The 21,190-nt window shown below is 28.2% G+C and overlaps 3 protein-coding genes across 6 annotated transcripts in view; 2 read left to right on the top strand and 1 right to left on the bottom strand.

The window, feature by feature from the left end:
- Window positions 1-16,627, bottom strand: part of 14-3-3zeta (tyrosine 3-monooxygenase/tryptophan 5-monooxygenase activation protein zeta) — a 50,520-nt gene extending 33,893 nt beyond the window's left edge. Inside the window, exon 1 of one of the 2 annotated variants that reach the window (XM_035873395.2) lies at window positions 16,508-16,627. The gene's annotated coding sequence lies outside the window, so the exon portion shown is untranslated. The remainder of the gene's footprint in view (window positions 1-16,507) is intronic. The other variant, XM_035873393.2, reaches the window with a different exon arrangement.
- Window positions 16,628-17,426: 799 nt separating this feature from the next.
- On the top strand, window positions 17,427-18,789 carry RpLP0-like (ribosomal protein LP0-like). Of its 2 annotated transcripts, none has more exons than XM_035873400.2 (4): window positions 17,427-17,621; window positions 17,817-18,121; window positions 18,284-18,520; window positions 18,588-18,783. In XM_035873400.2, exons 1-4 carry the CDS (start codon window positions 17,594-17,596, stop codon window positions 18,738-18,740), a joined length of 723 nt encoding a protein of 240 aa, XP_035729293.2. In that variant the 5' UTR covers window positions 17,427-17,593; the 3' UTR covers window positions 18,741-18,783. The 2 variants fall into 2 exon arrangements, with proteins under 2 accessions (XP_035729293.2, XP_085515824.1); XM_085659698.1 differs by having other exon boundaries at window positions 17,439-17,554; window positions 18,588-18,789.
- A 202-nt stretch (window positions 18,790-18,991) lies between these two features.
- On the top strand, window positions 18,992-19,565 carry LOC118444772 (uncharacterized). 2 transcript variants are annotated; one of them, XM_085659909.1, is made up of 3 exons: window positions 18,992-19,131; window positions 19,204-19,374; window positions 19,447-19,565. In XM_085659909.1, the coding sequence occupies exons 1-3, from the start codon at window positions 19,081-19,083 to the stop codon at window positions 19,486-19,488; spliced, it is 264 nt and encodes an 87-aa protein (XP_085516035.1). In that variant the 5' UTR covers window positions 18,992-19,080; the 3' UTR covers window positions 19,489-19,565. The 2 variants fall into 2 exon arrangements, with proteins under 2 accessions (XP_085516035.1, XP_085516034.1); XM_085659908.1 differs by having other exon boundaries at window positions 19,063-19,374.
- The last annotated feature ends 1,625 nt before the right edge of the window (window positions 19,566-21,190 follow it).

The raw sequence follows: 21,190 nt of genomic DNA, 5'->3' as shown, positions 1-21,190 counted from the left end.
TACATTATTTTCTAATTTTTGTTCTTTTTCTTTTTCAAAGTTCGATTCAATTTATAAAAGAACAGCATTGATTTTTATTGTATAGAATATTTATAAAAACTTGGTTAAACGGCTATAATTGGGCATTTGGGAGACTGCAACGATTATCTTATTTGAAAAAGGCAGTAGCAAGTCGCAGTTCTAAAAACGACTATACGTATATAATATTTGATGATATAATGTCGACTCTGACCAATGTATGTATGCCTAGAATATTATCACTTCTTGAAATAGAAGAATACGATTATTGTTTGTTTTCTCGCAAGCTGTATGTGTGTGCGTCGTGTATATATAGAAAAAATATATTGATAATATCTACGTTATAAAATGGACATTACAAAGCGAAAATTTCAACGTAATCGGACGAATATGTTAGTATATAAATCGTGTATTAATGCGACATGCGAAATTGGTGCATGATGTATATATACATATAAGGAAAAAAAAGAAAAAAAGAAAAGGAAAAAAATCATCAAGACTAAATGTAATCTCAATGAAATTTTATCATTTATAATGATTTAGAAACAATTGCATTAGAAAATTAAAATGTTACGATATCGATGTAATCTTATTCTTCATATAAACGTAATTTCATATAGCGTATTTTTGTGTCTTTGTGTACGATTTTATATATTAACAATAATACGAATATAACATGGTTTATCCTCTGAAGTTCGCGTGTGTGCAATATACTCTTTATACAAGAGTATATTGCATATCAGGTTGGTAACTAGTAAATCAATATTGGCTCGCGGTCTGCGTATGCCGGCGGTACATGTGTATGTATGGTGTGTGTATATATATATATATTTTATAGATATATCTAACGTGCATTCAGCTTTATTTTCAATCACGTCTTTCGTGAAGATAATTTCGTATATTTAACATTTTATAATTTGTCCAAATGTTAAGAAATATTACATATTGTAAAATAAAATATTAAATCATACACACCCAATCGCCATAAAAAAAAGAGAAAAAAAGAAAAAAAGAAAAGGAAAAAAAATTAAAAAAAAGAAAGAAAAAAGTTATAAATGAAGAGCATAATGAATAATAATTTACAAAAAGAAAAAAATATAAAGAGCAGCTTTTAGAATGTAGTCTTATGTCAGCCATATTATGTATACGGTTTTTTAAAGAAAAATTATTACTTTAAATAGTACTACGATATATTTAACATATATATATTATAGAGTATGTTTTCGTGTCACCGAATTGAACGTGCAAATACTTATGCGCATACACACACGCATACACATACACATATACAAAATAGTCTGCGTATATATTATATGCCCTCGCGTTCATTGATGTGTTGACCGGCCTCGTTCGAGAAAGAGTAATCATTACGACACTGACCTTACTCTATAATCCATCGTATCATTCTACGCATAATTTCATTTAATTCCGCATACGCCGTGTGTGTTTATCGGTTTATGTTTCTCAAAATGCGTCCGATAAATTTACCAATATGGCGGTGGTAGAACGAGTAAATTCTGTAGTTTTCCAATAAGCTCGATGTGGATGAAACAATAGCATCATATTCGAGAGAAACGATCTCCGTTTCAACGCGACATAGAATGCAATAAATCGATAATTAGAGATATATATATATACCCTGTTCACTAAACGTACGTATGTACATATATACGTATACATACAAAGTGATTCACGCAAAAACTGTAACGAACTGTATCTTTTTTTTATCGATTGAACTTAGTAAAAGAAAATAAAAAAAATGTTACATGAAAAATATAAATAATTTATTTTCTTCTCTTTTTTTCTTAAACGTAAAATGCACATAAATAGCTCGTGAATTAATTATCTTTTCACTTTGTTATTCTATTACCTTTTTTTTTGGTTATGTAGAATTAGGAGAGGAGTAGACATATGGAGAAGAACAAGGAAAATCAATAAAAAAAAAAAAAAAGGAAAGAAAGAAAGAAAAGAAATACAAGAAGAGAAAAAAATTGCAGCTGCAAAGAGCACGAGTATTATCATATTTGAAAAAAGAATTTAGAAACATTCATTATTTTTCTCTAACATTTTTTTCTAATTTCAATTAGGAAAACGATATATAGTTTATTACAGCTAGCATGAATTAATCTGTAAATGTGAAATGTAGTTGTGTCATAAACTTAAAAATCAACTAGAAATAACTTTGCATATTTAAAATGTAATTTTTTAATTTTGTTCACATAAAATATTACATTAAACAAAATTGTTTTTGTCATTATTATTATTATTTTTGCGATTAAAATGAAATCACGACGCTTTCCAAAGTGTATCATGTCGTGTAAACATTTTTCGAACGACTTGACAAAATTTGAGTTAAACTAGATTTAATTATTTATTTTTTCTACACGATGTTCACTTAAAAAAAAAAAAAAAATTAAAAAATTAAAAAATTAAAACATTTCCATATCGTTGCCTTTCCTTTTTATTATATATTAATAAACTGTATGTATTTCTTTATCCATTTACTATATACTATTATATCTATCGAATGAATTCCTATGAACTTTTATCTATTACCATATGTGACTGACAGAAACAGCAATGCAGTGTCGGCAACGTTTACCCTCTATCGACGCATTATATATACAGAGTGTCGTGAATAAAAACTAACAAAAAATTATTTTCTGACAAAAAATGATAATCAAAATTGTTATAAACGTATTCGTTATATATATTTTTTGTTTTTAATTGCGTTCACGAAAGTTTATTAAAAATTTTAATTATACTTTTCTTTATTGTATTATGACATTAAACATCATTCTGTTTCATTCTTTATACACTTCATATAATATATTTATTTTCCTAACACTTATTGACAATTTTGCAAAATATATCGTGTTCTTTTTCTTTATCTAATGAAGTAGCCTTCTATCATTAATGATGAATATTTTTACGACACCACGTACATACGCTATATACACAGTTACATACTCATCTATTTCACAGATATGCGGTAGGAAATTTATGCATGTTGGTATAATAAACAGAGCGTGAAAAAATATGAAGTGTGAATGGAATACGTTGGATTATCACATAAAATTTTTTCTGATCAAGAGTTCAGCGTTAAAAAAGAACCGCGAAAGAAAAAAAAAGAAAAAAAGAAAAAAGAAAGAAAGAAAACGACATTATGAGAATATTGTGTCTAACAAGATATATTAATAAATAAAATTGGAAAAATATGATTTCTATTAGTTTTAGAAATTCATTTTTTAAATAATAATAAAAATCATAATAATAAAAATTAGTCAATGTACAAGTAACGATACGACTAGTTGTAGTGGTAGTACTTGAGATCCCTTTTACGATTCGGTAGTCTGAGCTACAGGTGGCTCTGCGGATTTGTCTTTGTATGTGTATGCCTCTCTCTTTGGTTTATAAGGGCTTTTGTCGCGTAAACGAAGGTTCCCCGGTATAAAGAACATTAAGGGTCGCGATTTAAATCGCCAGCTTTCTTTGTATACTTTCAAAAACAAAAAAAAAGAAAAAGAGAAAAGAAAAAAAAATCCTCCAATTAACGTTCATACCTTTTTTTTCCATTACGAGCTAGCTAGGTAGCTGGGAAAAAAATTACTTTTCAATATTTGAATATATAAAAAAAACATTTAAAAAAAAAAAAAAACATTTAAAAAAAAAAAAAAAAAAAAAAAAACGAAAGAAAAATCGCAAGTATCAAAAAAATATACAGATAAAATTTACTGAGAGGTAAATTTTTTAATTAACGAGATAGATAGATAGATAGATAGACAGATAGATAGAGAGAGAGAGAGAGAGAAATATTTAATAATTCTTACAGAAGTAAATTTTACTTTCATGGGTGTCGTTAGAAATTATTTATAAAGAGTGTAGCTTAGAAAGTTGGATTACTATCCTTGAGGGAAAAAACAAAAAGAATCTAATACCATCAAAAATTGTTTTCTTCTTTCCCCTCGTTCCTTCTTATTCTATCGACTATTATCGCTGTCAAAAATTCAAGAGATTGCAGAGAACGAGTTTCAACGAGGTGCAATAACGAAAGCGCCTCATCTCTCGAAATGTCTGTTGTTTCAACAAACACTTCACCTTGCCCAAACGATGCTCGTCGAATAGAAAAGTTCTTGCGCGTGCTTTGCTTTCTAATCGACAGATTTTTTATTCCAAAGGAAATAAACGAGAAAGAGAGAGAGAGAGAGAGAGAGAGAGAGAGAGAGAGAGAGAGAGAGAGATTTTAAATGGATAAAGTTAAATAAAATTGATATTATGTTTCGATATGTACCTACTTTTCTTTTCTATTAAATATAAACTAAAAACTTTATAAAGAATTATTCAATTTTTATATTAAACATTGATTTGAGATTACAAACTTTGAAACAAACATAATTTAAATTAAAGATTTATAATATTATAAAATAGTTTGATATATAAATTGTGTTCTATGAAATTTTCATACGAAAAAAAGAAAAAACCTTTTCAATATTAAACACATTTTAAATATGGCGGATCAAGTTTACCAAAGGAATCTTCATAAAATCTAATTAGAATTTTCTAATTTAACGTGTCACTGACTAACACACTTATTTTATCTATAAATGAAGTAATATTAATTCAAAAATTAATTAAACCTTTTATGCATAAATGATCAAAATGATCATATCAACAAATGAGAGAATCATAACGATTGACAATAATTTTCTAGCGTATCCATAAATGGCCTCCCTAGACACGTAAGTACTTACGTAGATGCACGCACGTACTAATGCATACACTACGCATATCATAATATACTTGTAGTACAACGTTCAAGGTTGTCATTTTACTATTATACCGATAAAACGTACTATTCTCATGTTACTTAATTCAGTCCTGGCTCTCTTGGAGAAGCTGCTACCGTTGCTTTACACATGTGTTCTGTCTTCTTCTACTACTACTAAACTATCACTACTACTACTACTACTACTAAACTATCACTACTACTACTACTACTACTAAACTATCACTACTACTACTACTCTACTAAACTATCACTACTACTACTACTACTACTAAACTATCACTACTACTACTACTACTACTAAACTATCACTACTACTACTACTACTACTAAACTATCACTACTACTACTACTACTACTAAATTATCACTACTACTACTACTACTACTAAACTATCACTACTACTACTACTACTACTAAACTATCACTACTACTACTACTACTACTAAACTATCACTACTACTACTACTACTACTAAACTATCACTACTACTACTACTACTACTAAACTATCACTACTACTACTACTACTACTAAACTATCACTACTACTACTACTACTACTACTACTACTACTACTACTACTACTACTACTACTACTACTACTACTACTACTACTACACTACACTACACTACACTACTATCGTCATTCACTGCGGTAGCCGCCAAGCAAACGACCGCGATGGTTTCATTCACGACGACAATGATTACGACGATGACGATGACAGCAACGACTGCGACGACGACTGTGACTACGACTGTGACTACGACAACTACGATTACTACGACGATCTAAGAGTTCAGGCCTACATTTCCACAGACAATTTAGCTCGTTCATTTGTGAAATCAATTAACTACATAAAATGAAAAAGTTTAAAAGAAAACAAACTTATAAATCAATATAACAAAAATAATTTATTATTCAACGGACAATAAAAATTTCTTGAACGTTTAACTCGATTAACAATTAAAGTATACTTTTATATAATTAAGAAAATTTATTTTTAAATATCAAAAAGTTTTAAACATCAATCAAGTTGTTATTTTGTCGGGAAATTTTTAATAACATTGGAGAATAGAATTTCACAACATGCATATTTCCATAAATTAAAATTCATGATTTTCACGTATTTGAAACGTGCGATATGCGCAGTTCGGAAACAAATGATGGAAAGGAGAGGAGATAAAAAGAAGGGGGGAAAAAGAAAAAAAAAAGAAAAGAAATAGGAAAAAGAAAAACGTGCTCAATTGGAATATGTATCGAGCATTCTCAAGTACGACATATATATATATAATATATATGTACATGTATATATATATGTATATATGCATGTCAAGACTGATGATCAAGTTAGGTGTCCCGAGCTTGACATCAGTTGCTATTCCAAGCCGGATGACACACTGTGGTAGAGAGCTCGATCGACCAAGTACATACATACATCTAATACATATAATAAATATATATACCAACGTCCGCTCGTGAAATTATTATAGACTATAATATACTCACTAACATATCATCGTATCACTCTGTCTCGTGCAATTAAAAAATGCACCGTTTACAATTTATTCGTTATTCATATATTATTCATATATTTATTCATAACATACTTTTGCATTTATTATGAAAAACTTTGTCGCACAATACGAATTAGAAAGTAGAGTATAAGATGAAAAAATTATTTTTAAAATGTTATTGAAAAAAAAATCAAATAAATATCATATTTACGTTTTCGGGTTTCGATTAGGGATCGAAGAAGATCAATATAAGGTATATTAAACGGCACTAATCTTTATAACATTTCGAGAATATAATTTAATTTCTGGGAGCCGAAGATAATGCAGAATAGGATTGTATGAATTTGAGTTGAATCATGAAACAAAAAAAAAGAAAAAAAAAAAAAAATAACAGATCGTACAAATAAAAAGGAATTAAAGGTTGTATAATGAACATAACTGTTTTTCTTCCATTTTTCTTCCATTTTTGCGTTACTGGATAAATGTTGTTTTGTTTTATAGAAGTATCTACGTATATAATTATCTCATTTCTTTAAATAGAATTCTCACTTTAAATTTTATTTACGATATCTATGTACGAGTTTTCTTTTTATTATTATTATTGAAAAATATAAAAAATTTACGACGTACATGAATATCATGCAATAGAGATTTGTTAATAACTCGTACAATGACAGTAGATAATGAGTGAGTTTCGAATATCTCGTTAAGTTGTAAACGTTATGTACTGACGTCATAAAGGAAAACGAGCGTTAATGAACGAGACATCAGAAATTTACCTCGTTAACGACAACATCAAATCAATTTTAACATCGTGTATATAGTAATAGGAGAAACATATCATAGAAAATAACGACAGAAATTCGATAAAATTTAATTGATCAGGAATGTGAAGAGACAAAAACAGAGAGGGAGAGAAAGAGAGAGAGAGAGAGTTTCGTAAAATCCACGGTTCAAATTATAGTATGAAAGGGATTCACAAAATCATGCAAAGGATTTACAAAAAAAAAGAAGGAAAAAAAATTGTTTCAAAAATGAATCATCCTGATTAACAAGAAGTATTACTCACTAAGGACAATTACAATGTCATCAGAACGTTCTCTATCGTCTTGTTCTTTTATACATTAAAATCACCGAAAGTGATATTGACCAATACTACCATTGGTAAAAAATTTGAATTTCCGCCCGATAGAAATTTTAAATCAATTGACAGGAAGCTCAAAGGAATAGTATTATAGAATTTACATCGACAAATATTTGTATTCCGTTGATCTTGATTCAATAAAAGTTGAACAATTTTTGATATATTTTTAAAAAAATACTTCTGCACTCGATACTTTTAAATAAAAATTTCGACGATAAAATGTCCACGAATTATTTATTGACATTTAATAAGCAAAATATACAGCGAAATTTTCAATGTAAAAAAAGAAAAAAAATTATTAGCACACATTTTTATCAGCTCGTTTTGATAAAAATTAACAAAAATTTTCAATTGCGTAAATATATATATATATATATATATATATATATATCATAATATATCATATATATATATATATTTATGAACAAGTGTAGAATATATTAGATAATTTTAAATTTTAAATTTCGACGTAACATAATGTGTACGTGTTATTAATTAATATTTTATAAGCAAAATTTTCAATTAAATAATATTTATGAAATTCGTTTGAAAATTTTACACGTTAATTGTCGAATCCTCAAGTCTGATGGTTGTGCATAAACGTAGACAATTCTTAGTCTAAAAGTCTAAAAGACTAACTCGACGTAAAAAGATAATAAAATCAATGTTTCTAATAATAATATCAAATTATATTAATGATGTACGAAAGGCAATTTTCACTTTTAATATATACAATTGATAATGAGATTATTTTCTAATTCACATTTCGTATCAAACGCGATAACCTATTTAAATTTTTTAACAAATCATAGAATTCCAATTTATCTAATCATAGAATGATAATGGACTAAAAATACATATCAACGAATCATAATGGTAAATAAAGATATGTACATTCGACGTGATCCTTAGTGCCAGGTGAATTAAAAAAAAAAAAAAAAAAAAAAAAAAAAAAAAAAAAAAAAAAAAGAAGAAGAAGCATATCGAAACATGATGGACGTTCGAGAAACGAGAAAATTACCATTTATATGAAATATCCAGATATGCATGTGCGCGCGCGCGCGTGTGTGTGTCTATATATATATATATATATATATATATATGAAATAAAAAATAAACTACTTCATTTTCACATTTCCATGTTTCAATGGGAATGAGATTTGAAAATTAATATTGTTTATTGCAACGATGTTTCCATTTTATTTCTTTTATAATTTGCTTTTTCATTTATTTATTTATTTATTTATTTATTTATTTATTTATTTATTTATTTATTTATACAATTTATTCACTTATTCATTTATTCGTCTTTATTGCAGTGACATTAAATTTCTGCAGAAAATTTAATTTATTTCTCTAATGATGGTTAAATACTGTGTTGGACGGGATTAAAAGTCTTTAGATGAATCATAAGTTCCTAGGTAATTTAAAAAATTAATTACCATTTTTTTTTCTCCGTCGAGACTTTTCCGACTTGTAATTTTACAATCTGAAGGAGAGAGAAAAAAAAAAGAAAAACCAAAGAACAAAAAAACAATATAAATCATTTAGGAACTTTTGATCATGTAAAGACTTTCAGCCTCACTCTGTATATTCGATAATAATCAAATAAAAACCAAAGATAAAGTCGAATATTTAAAAGCTATCGATATAATTATTAATTGTAAGATAGTTCAAATAAAAAGAAAATAAAAAAAAAAGCTTAAGAAATTCAAAGAGAAAAAAAAAAGAAAAGAAGAAAGAAAAAGTAAAAAAAGGAATTTACGTTTTCCGTTATCTACAAAGAAATCGAATGAAACTGAAAGGATTTTAAAAAGAAAGGAAGGAAGGAAAGAAAGAAAGGAGGTATGGTAAAAGGTAAAAGAAAATTGAAGTCCTTAAAAGAGAGAGAGAGGGGGGAGAGAGCTCGACCATAAATGACCAACTAATTACGAAAGAAAACGTAATAGACGAATATCTTGGGGCTGTCAGAGGTCTAAAAGGTTTCTTAAAAGCATGTGCACCCTGGGTGCGACGAAAGCAGGGGGTGAAGATTTCTTCATTCAACCCTTGTTTCTCTTTTTCGTTGCTACTTGTCTTTCGCTTAAGTAAACACAGACGTGATGGACCCCATTTCTCTCTCTCTATCTTTCCTCTCCTCTCTCTCTCTTTCTCTCTATTTCGCTAATAGGAAATTATTAGACACTTTTTTGAAATATGAAACCATAATTATTAATTTACAAAAATCGTTCAAATTTTAACGAATCGTGTTCCCTCATCTTTTTGTTTAAATAAGTTGATTATCATCGGTATATATATCGATAAATTAGAAGCATTTAACCGATCTGATTTTGACAATTTTTAGAATACAAAGTCATAATATTTAATTTATCACGTTCATTTAGATGTCAATGGAACATTTACTCCTTATCGTTTATTTTTTATTCAATCAAATTGAGAATCATTATTTTATATCGGAGAAACTTAAACGAGATTAAACCAATTTATTTCGACAGTTTCTTGAAATATAAAATCATACTTATTAACACTGGATTTCAATCGTTTTTCAGGTCGTCTATTTATTTGACTAAATTGAGAATCACTGGTATATATCGACAAACTACATCGAATTAAACTTACTTAAATGGTAAGACCTTTGTTATTGGTTTATGCCAATAATACGAAAACAATATCGAGCTTTAAATTATATAAGTATTGGGAAACTTCGTTAATCCAATCGTTATTTCAATTTTAATGATTGCGCCGAGTACATGCGTTACATAATTTTTCTTATCATTCTGGCGCCTTTATCTATCGCGTGGCTACTCGAATGACGGAAACCATGTCGGTGGTAGCGTATAGAAAACGATAAATTGATGACGAAACGGAGCTTGAAACATTAATTATTTACTGCGTTAAATCAATATATATATATATATATATATATATATTTATTTATTTATTATATATGTGTATGTGAAGTCTTTGTATACTATAATAAAAAATCAAGAAAATAAAAAATTGAAAAATGTTTTAATTAATACTCTATTATAAGAAATAACAATACTTCGTAGTCGTATATACTCATATATATATAATATAATATATATATATTTTATTATATATTTTTTTCCGTCAAAAAAATATCATAATAAGTTTAAATCTTAATTACACCAATACATAATATAAAATTTGCAAAGCATAAGTTATACTTAATTATAACTTATATTACAGTATAACTATACTAATTATTATATTATATAAGTTATATTGCAAATAAAGTTTATATAATTGTAATATATTATTGATATATCATAACTTATATAATTAGGATATATATAATATAGTTATACTATATTATATATTTTAAATTCTCAATAACAACACACCACGAGTATTTCCATGACATTTGAACTTGGTTTGCGAACAAACACGTGAAAATACTTCCGTGCAGAAGCCGCCGAGCTTAACATACATGTTAAACTGTATAAGCGAACAATTAACGAGTATTTCCTGCAAAACCTAATATCCTGGAATTCCAAGGAAGATCAGATATTGAGAGAAAGAGAGAGAGAGAGAAAGAGAGAGAGAGAGAGAGAGAGAGAGAGAGAGAGAGAGAGAGAGGGGGAGAGAGAGAAGCAGGAAGGTTTGAAATCATGGATGATCGACGATCAAAACTTCAACTTCGTTATCAACTCTATTCTTCTCTCTCTCTCTCTCTCTCTCTCTCTCGCTCTTCTATTTTTTTATCTCTCTTCTACTCCAAGCTTCCAATATTTACCTTTAATATTAAAAAACCCTATTTCCCTTGTACAACATTCCTTTAATGGATTTATAAAACCTATATATATGGGTTTCAAAAAATCGTTCATGATATTACGTAAGTACCATTCTCACACAACCACTCAATTTGGGTTTACGATAACCATTTATGTGTTCTAACAAAACCATTTAATTTTGACCATGAACGCGCACATATACGTTCGACCGATCAATGATACTTATCAATGTACATACCTAGAGATAAAAACAATAGACATAACAATAATGCATTTTCACACTTCACTGCTCGATTGTGAAATGTTTTTTATCATATTCATTAGGGGGCTTTTGTATTTTACGCAGGCATTTATTGGATATTTGCGTTAACAAATTTAGTTACGTATTTCTTAGTGGCGAATTTTCAAATTATCAATGAAGATATATATTGTATATATGTATGTACTTCTTTATCGTCATTTGTTTTTGATTAGTGATATTACAATTTATATTACTTTATAAGTGTCTAGATACGAGTTAGAATATATTTTATTAAAACCAGTGATATAAAAAAAAAAAAAAGAAATTTGTGAAATATTTCATGTAACTCACATAAAACATATTTTACACAAATTGTAAAATTACAAATTTTTAAATTCCTGTCCTTTGCTTTATATTGCGATTTTTTTTAATGGTAATTTATTATTTTTTATTTAAATTATTTAAATTACCCTAAAGATGTTTAAATAGAATTTAGAATTCTTTTTACTAAAAGTGATCATATATATATATATTAAAACAAATAGAACATTTGTATAAAATTTCATTTAACTCTAGTAAAAGAAACTTTACAAAAATTATAAAACTAAAAGTCTCATAACTTCTAACAATCTGAATAAAACGAAATTAGTCTCTAAAAAGTCTCGAAAGTCTCGAAAGAGCAATTGGCTTTTTTGAAATCACTTAGGAATGCTTTTGATCCGTCGCCCTGTATTTTCAAATACTTCATATATCAAATACTTCAAACTTATATTCAGCTCGGAGCTAGCTTTGTTGTAAAAAAAGAGAGGGAGAAGGGAGGAATGGAGGGCGGAGAAAGAGAGAGAGAGAGAGAGAGAGAGAGAGAGAGAGAGAGAGAGAAAAAGGAAAGAAAAATGTGAGCAACCGCATGGCATGCGCTTAACTTCGCGAACAAATCGGGCTCTGAAAAGAGTTAAAAATCCATTTTCGAACACACGTCTCATTTTTCAAAAGAATTATATACATATATATACACACACATACATACGCGCGCGCGCGCGTGCGCGCATAGATACATAAATTTATGCGTCGAATATAAAAAATAATATATTTCAACGGGAAAATTGTACCTTCGATGAAGAATAAGAATTTAAATATGTAGAGAATTTTTGTAAAATATTTTTAGTTACTAAAACGATGTGCTCGACGGTTTTAAGAGAAGAAAATGTAACGTAACTACTTACATATCGTATATACGTACATACATACATAATAGTACCGTCATCATTTATGAACACAACAAACAAAAGACACGCTTGGGATTCTACCCAGAAAATTCCTCTCCGATTTTCTTCCGCATTAAAATTTGGCTAACGAAGAATAGGTACCAACGCACACACCGGGCATCGTTTCACGTCATCGTACGTACAATTATTCCATTCGTCGGAGAAGAAAACTATTGTGTGTATTCCAACAATGTTTGAATAAATAAAATCCTCGTGTTCTTTTTTCCCATGTAAATTCGATCTTTAATTTTATTAATTAAATAATACGTAATCATTATATATCTATTAAAAAAGAGAACAAGAAATAAAAAAACAGGGGAGGGAGGAAATTAAAGCTCATTATATTTTATATTCCTTTTGACGGTAGATATTATCAATATGAAACATCCCACCATCCAATTTTATTTTACGTGTGAAATATATATATATATATATATATATATATATATATATATATCTTACATACATACACATACGTAATATATACATAAATGAGGATTTTAATTAGATCACCACCTATTCGTTGTGCACAGAATCTCAAAGCATAAGCAAAGAATTTCACTGAAATCTACAAAGGTAAAGTAAATGTATAACGTATAACAAACAACGTGATTTGTTACTACTGCTGTTACTCTACCGTCTGTCGTTCAACATTATAAAACAATTGAGAGACTTTACCAGTAAACTAGTGACGAAGAAAAGTGAGTACCTACTCGATTTAAACGCGGAGGCGTTATATAGAGGGTTACGAGCGGTCAGGAAGAGACCATCGGCCGGGATGTGAATGGCGGCGACGACGGCAATGCGTCGAGGTCACCGTGAATGCTCGTTAACAACTTCGCTTGGACGAAAGAATGCGACGTACTACAAGACGAAAGAGAGAAAGAGAAAAGATAGAGAAGGGGAGGGAAGAGAGACAATCGTTTTTTTTTACGCAGAGAAACGAGCGAGCATAAAAATATAACGGGAATGGGTGGGTCGGTAAAAAAGAGAGGGGATGGCCGCGGCCTTGACGAAAAGAGCAATCTACCGCAGTACGTGATCGGTCGATAACCAATGGCCGAATATTAAAAAAAAAAAAAAAAAAAAAAAAAAAAAAGAGAGGAAAAAATGAGACTCTTACACAGGGTGGGTGAAAAGTTCCTATAGCTGATTTAAAAAAAAATCAATTAACATTCTTCGAGATTTTGTAATATTAATATATATATTTTACTTTCTCATTAATTGTTAAACTACAATCTTAACTTGTCCGGAAAAAAAGATCACTCAATAAAGATAATTAATTTCTCAGTAAAAATAATTTATATAATAACTCAATAAAAATACTTAATTTCTAAAATCAATTAATCGTAAGTAATTTTAGCTCACCCTATATATATAGAAAAAAAGAAAGAAAGAAAAAGAAAAAATGAGTTGAAAGAAATAAAGAACACGTGTAATTCAGAGTTCGATTGGTACCGCTTGGGTGCAGCACGATGCATTTCTAATGTGACTCAGCCGATTATTCGATTCGATTTTACAGTTTGTAAAAAAAAAAGTAAATTAAAAAAACCGTAAAAAGAAAGGATTCTTCATCAGTTTCCCTTCAATAATTCTTTTGGAAAATATTATATCATTTGTGAAAGAAATTAAAAAGAAGAAATACATTTCGAGGTTAACTATACTGAAAAAGCTGGAACGCTACTTCGTGGATGGCCAATCGATAAACGTGTAGGCTAGCGCGTAGTTACGAAGTACATATATAACGAAAGAGCTTTGAATTATGTAGAATGTTGAAGTGAAAGAGATGGATATTCGTGTCGAAAGAGGAAGATATATTGTGTGTGTGTGTGTGTATGATGTGTATATATATATATACATACATACATATATATATGTATATAGCATGAAAATATTTAAAAAAAGTTCAAATGTTTCCTATTATCTGTTCGCTACTATTTGGGTTGTGTAATAATAGATAGTTCTTAATATTTTTTCTTTTACTAAAAATTTAGTCTAACACAAGTTATATATGTATATGTGTGTGTAGATAATTTTTTGTCCGTATAAAATAGTGAGGTCCGAAAGTTCTGATACTTTGACAAAGATAGAAAAGATAATCTAATCCTTTAAGAATATATATATATATATATATATATATATATATATATAATGTACTTTTAGAAGAGAAGCGTTGTATAAATATTAAAAATTTCATATAAGAATCGCTTATAATTACGTCAATGTTAGACGAATCGCAATCAATGAACTCGTATAAATATCCCATATATATGTATATATATTTTTTTCTATAGGATAATATATCCTAAATAAAAGAAAACAGAATATAAAACGAAATATATATATATATATATATCTTCTTCGCATGTTATAAAAACGATTGGATCGGATCGGTTGATCGGTTTCAGTCGATCGTTGACCTAGAATATCAAATAGTGCGTGTCTACCGGTGTGATCGTTAATGTTATATCGGAAGAATTTCGAATGTCAAGGACATTCGTATATTAATATTAGAAAAACAGGTATAAACGATATGAAAATAAAACTTAAAAATAATAAATAAATAATAATAACAATAATAAATTAAAACAAATATATATATATGTATATAGAAAGATAATCCTATTGAAATGTTATACAAAGATCAATAACTTCAAATTGAAATAGAAATAATTCAAAATTTATAAACTCGAACAGGTGCGCGCGAAATTGGAAAGAACATTAAAGAAGAGAAAGGAAGAGGAAAGATGAGAAGTGAATTCTCATAAAAAAGAATCAAAGAATAACTTGTGTGCTTCTCTCGTAAAAAAGAGAAAAGTGTGGGTTCCGTCCTCGTGCGCTCGACTCGCCTATCCCGATTTCTCCCGGCCATATAAAGAACGAAAAGTATTCGAAAAAGAATCGAAGAAGCCTGCCAAGGAAGCAAGAACAAGAAAACGTAAAAAGAGAAGGGACTAGTAGATTGAGAGAGCAAAAGAGAGAATAATACGAGAAACAGAAATATATATGTGTATATATATATATATATATATATATATATATATATATGTGAGCACTATTATCGAGCATCTTTCTCTATTCATGTGGACGAGTCGAAAGAATTCCGTCAACGATGGTCGACCGGACAATATGGCGTCCGCCGACGGACACACACACTCGTTCACGTATTTTTTCTTTTTACGTTCTCTCTCTCTCTTTCTCTATCTATTTATCTATCTATCTATCTATCTATCTATCTATCTATCTATTTATCTATCTCTATCTCAATCCATCTATCTTTCTCTTTACCCAAAGTTTCGCGTGCGTCATCGACGTACCGTGCGGCAGTAGAGAAAAAGAGAAAGAGAGACTAACCCAAGTACAAACACATGTACAAAAACCTCCTCTTTATGGGGCAGCCGGTTATACGACGGATGTCGTTGAAATTCTACGTTTAGGCTAAATGACGACGATCCTTTTTCTGACAGGACCGAAGACAAACCAAACGATCAATATTTAAGAACGAAGGAACATTATAAGACACGACAGAACGATTAAATATCTAAATTCAATTTGTCGAAAAGACAAGGGCAATATCTTTGATTGGATTCGTCAGAAAGCCAAAGGCTACGGGGTTCACACGGCCATCGTTGCCGTCTCGAGCACAACTCTATTGAGACACCATATCTATTATCTCGACTTTGTTAAACTATTCTAAGAACTTAATTACTCGATTTCCTTTTTTTTACATTAAAATATATTACGAAATAATTTCTTAAGTAATTATAGCCGAAACTCACCTTTTTTATGAGTGCTCTTAGCGGCCCAGAAATTCAAGGCTTCGGCGTATTCAACGGCTACCGTCCACTACGATCTCACAGAGTGCACTGCCGTTAAGAGCGGAAACCGCCATCTTGAACTATTCGCGATTTAACCTTTCCGGTTTTTCGAATAATTTTGCGCTATTATCTTATCTAATCCTTCGTTTTTTCTTAACGTTATATTAATAATGAAATAAAACTATTAATTCATTATTAATTTATAATAATAATTATATAATAGTGAAATTATATATTCCTTTCTGTTTATCAATTAAAAGTAGTTCACGTTTATTTGGTCAATGACCAATCAGACGAAGCAACGTTTTTCCATTGACCAATCATAACGTTACTACGAAGTTACATATATATTATTTCGTGCGTATATTAAATATTGATATTTTCTAGCATTTTTTTTTTTTCCTTTTTTTTAATACTATATTTTATACTCTTTTTTAATAAAATAATTTCTAAACGAAATGAATTATTATATCTATGATTAATAACAATGAAAATAATCATACAACAAAATAATTTATTGATCATACTCTAAATCTAACCGGGAATTTAATTTAAATGAGATTTATGAATAATTTCTTCTAAAGTCATGAAACTTTAAAAAGCTTTAAACAAATAACATACAAGTTAAATAAACATGTGAAAAAAAGAAAAGAAGAAAAAAAATAGTTATCTATTTTTATAAAAATCAAATGAATTAATTAATATTTTATATACAACTTATTTGATTTTTCTTAATATAGTCGATTAAATTTTTGTCACCAATTCTGTTTATACAGCGCCATCTTTTATATAACAATGTGCAAATGAATCCTAAAGTACATGATTCATATCTTTATAGTAATAATTATGTGACGATCGCTCGCTCCCGCCAGAGCGGCGTTGTCGTCTTTTACAATAGGAATGCAAGCAAACACTGGTACCACGGAGAGAATTCGATTAAGCATGGTAGACGTTCCCTTTTTTTTCTTGAATAATTTATTACCACGTGGTACGGCCACTGCGCTTGAGGTAAACGGTATTTGTAATCTGTGAGAGGAGTTTAACAAAATGCCGAAATCAAAAAGAGATAAAAAAAGTAATTATTTTTGAAACATTTGTGACTAATTTTTTTTGCGATTTCACCTTTTTTTCCTTTTTTTATTACCATACCTGTATTATTTATATATATATATATATATATATATATATATATATATATATATATATATATATAGATATACAAGTTGAATTGTAAGAAAATACAAAAAATAACAATTATTTTAATTTACAGTATCACTTACAAAAACTAACAAAAAAGGGAAATTATTGAAACAACAGATAGTAGAAGATATACGTAATTGTGCGACAAAATATAAACGTATATTTTTGATATCTGTACAAAATATGCGTAACAATAAACTGAAGGATTTACGCAATGAATTGAAGGATAGTAGATTTTTCTTTGGGAAAAATAAAGTTATAGCATTAGCCTTAGGTAGAACACCAGAGAAAGAAGTTATTGAGGGAGTAAATGTTTTATCCAATGAATTGATAGGCCAATGCGGATTATTGTTTACTAATCGTAAAACGAAAGAGGTAATTCATATTAAATTATAATAATTTTTAATATTAATTATACAATAATTACTTATATATGCTAAATATGATAGATATAATGGCATTATATCTAGCATGTTTAGTATAATTTTCGTATAGTGCATTTTATTAACTTCATGTAGATTGGCTGATTGGCTGTAGGTATTAGGATGGATGGAGCAATGCGAAGAACTGGATTATGCACGTTCTGGATTTGTACCAAATACATCTGTAACACTACCAGAAGGTCAAATGTCATCATTTCCACATAGTATGGAACCTTATCTGAGGCAATTAGGTATGCCAACTGCATTGCAGAAAGGAGTTGTTACATTGACGAAGCAATTTAAAGTCTGCAGGAAAGGACAACCATTGACGCCAGAACAAGCCAAAATTTTTGTAATGATTTTACTTGACATAAACTCTTAAATATCATAGAATTGTATTAACAATGTATCTATTTCAGAAACTATTAGGAAAACAGCTGGCTACATTTAAATTAATTCCATTAGGCGTTTATTCCAGTAAGCATGGATATAAAAGACTTCTACTATCAGATAATACAAAAGAAAACAATACTGAAGAAATGGAAGTTACCGATGATATTGTTACTACGTAACGTTAGTATTATAAGTACAAAAATGTAATATAAGTATATTGTATTTGAATACTTGTTGTATTAAAATTTGTACAGAATCTTACAAAAGTAGTATCATTATGCGTTAAATTTAATGAAATTAATCCTCAAAATCAAAAAACAAACTATGTGTATATATATATATATATATATATATATATATATATAAATATTAAAAGATTTGAAGTGTATATCAACAAAATTAAAAAACAAAACAATTGATTGTAGAATAATGTAACTTCAACTTCGGGTCGTTAAATTTTCCAATTATGTGATTCAATGAAATTATAAAATTAAAAATAATCAAGTTTTACAACTCAATATGACGTTACCTTTTATATTTATTATATTTTGGATGTTTGGAATGATATGGGTAAAAAAAGATCCTTGCATATCTTCAATATATAACAATTTAACCTTGCAATTAATACATCTGTATATTCAGGGCGCATATCATTGGTATAACGATAACGAATCAACACGTATTGCTTCTCCTCGTAAAGCAAATTTTAAACAAAAACTAAAGAATAGAAAAAGTACAACGTCCATTGAATCCATAGATATGTCAGAAAATGAAGATTTTCCTAAATGCGTCAAACGAAAGATAAGACAAGAGGTATGTCATAAAGAAATATAATAAAAAAATTTATAAATTTAAGATTAATTATAATTTATAACAATATTGTAGAATAAAACGCGATGGCCAAGTAGAACGTCAATTAACGAGTAATAAAAGTATTTAATATTTCGCAAATTCATGTGTTACATATGTCGATAAAACATAACAAACGTATAAATAAATTATGGAGGTATAAAAATTTATAGACGTAATGGTGTGTCTGTAGCATTTATTATTTGCGACTTTTCGAGGCTACGATACATATACATACATATATATTTATATCTATATGTATTTTTTATATACGTGTATATATATATATATATATATATATATATATATATATATATATAAAAGCAGTACACTTAGGATCATCAGCTTACGATTAGAATAATTCATTAATACTGCAGAAAATATACATAGGATATTCGAGTTGATGCTACATAATGTAAACATTATAATCAATCACTAAGAGATCCATTCTATGTATGTGAGATGCATGATCTCAGATATTTTATATCATTCTAATATAAAATCCGTAAAATGTAAGTATGTTAAAACTATTATCACAATATCAATGAAACTATAAATTCGATGAGAATAATCGCTAAATTCTGGTCAATGTCACAATGTCTATTACTTTGTAGGAAAAAGTTGTATGTGTTTCATATTACTTCTATGCAGAAAATAATAATTTAAGATTTGGTCACATGATGCACTAACTTGTGTGAAAAATACAAATAACACTATATGAATAAACGTATAACCAAAAGTAAATTTATTTGTACTTGAAATAATACGTTTAACAAAAAAAAAAATATATATATATATAAAATATACTACGCCAAATTCAAATTTAAAAAAACAGCTGGCTTACAAAAGTGTATGTTAACCGTGACATTAATTCTTTCTCTCTTTTTCTATTTACATTAAAAATAATTAAAGATTTAAATTACAGAATACAAATGGTATTGTCTTATTGCATATGTTAAATTATACATTCTATTAAATATTTATAAAAAAAAAGTTTATTTTTATAATCTTATGAAGATCATCGATTTAAGCTTTTTAATTCCTGCTAAATTGAATTTTTTGTAAATGAGAAGTTGTCTTGTTATTTTAATTCCTTTTTTCTTCTTTGGTCACAAAAAATTGTACTCTTGTGCACCTTACATAACTACGCTACTATACTTAGTAAGAAAAACTATTTCAATGAAAGATAAAACATGTTATTTCTGATATCATATCAATGAAATGGTATCTCTTACTGATTGTAATAAAAAGCAAGAACATATAATTCATACAAAATCGAACTGCGTTGTTCCTTTTCATCTCTATCAAAATAAAATAAAAAAAAAGAATATTAAAAAAATTAAAAAAGAAAACAAAGAAATGGTTCACTTAAAAATTCCCCGTGCGTTTGAAAAACAAAGGCATAGAATGTATTATGAGAACCATTATATCTAATTGGACTTTCAAGTATATAAATAAATATAGTATGAATTTGCTTAAAAAATTGGAATTAATTCTGTGACAACGTCCTATAAAACATACATATATATATAGCTTACTTATCATATAAGCTTGCTACTAAAGAAGAATCTTAATTCAATTAAATTATTCCAACATAATAAAATATAACATTATCGTTTGTCATACATATGGCAATTTCACAGCACGTTAACTAAACAAATATATCGTACAAAAATAAATAATTTTTTTACTTAATATGCGAAAGAGACAAATAACAATGGATCAGTTATGTATATATGTATATATATATATATGTGCATGCATATACATATACATACAT

Source organism: Vespa mandarinia, chromosome 10, assembly GCF_050613455.1.
Source record: "Vespa mandarinia isolate Hongniang chromosome 10, ASM5061345v1, whole genome shotgun sequence".
NCBI lineage: Eukaryota > Metazoa > Arthropoda > Insecta > Hymenoptera > Vespidae > Vespa > Vespa mandarinia.
The sequence above is the reverse complement of the archived record's forward strand: the minus strand, read 5'-3'. Positions and strand labels throughout refer to the sequence as shown.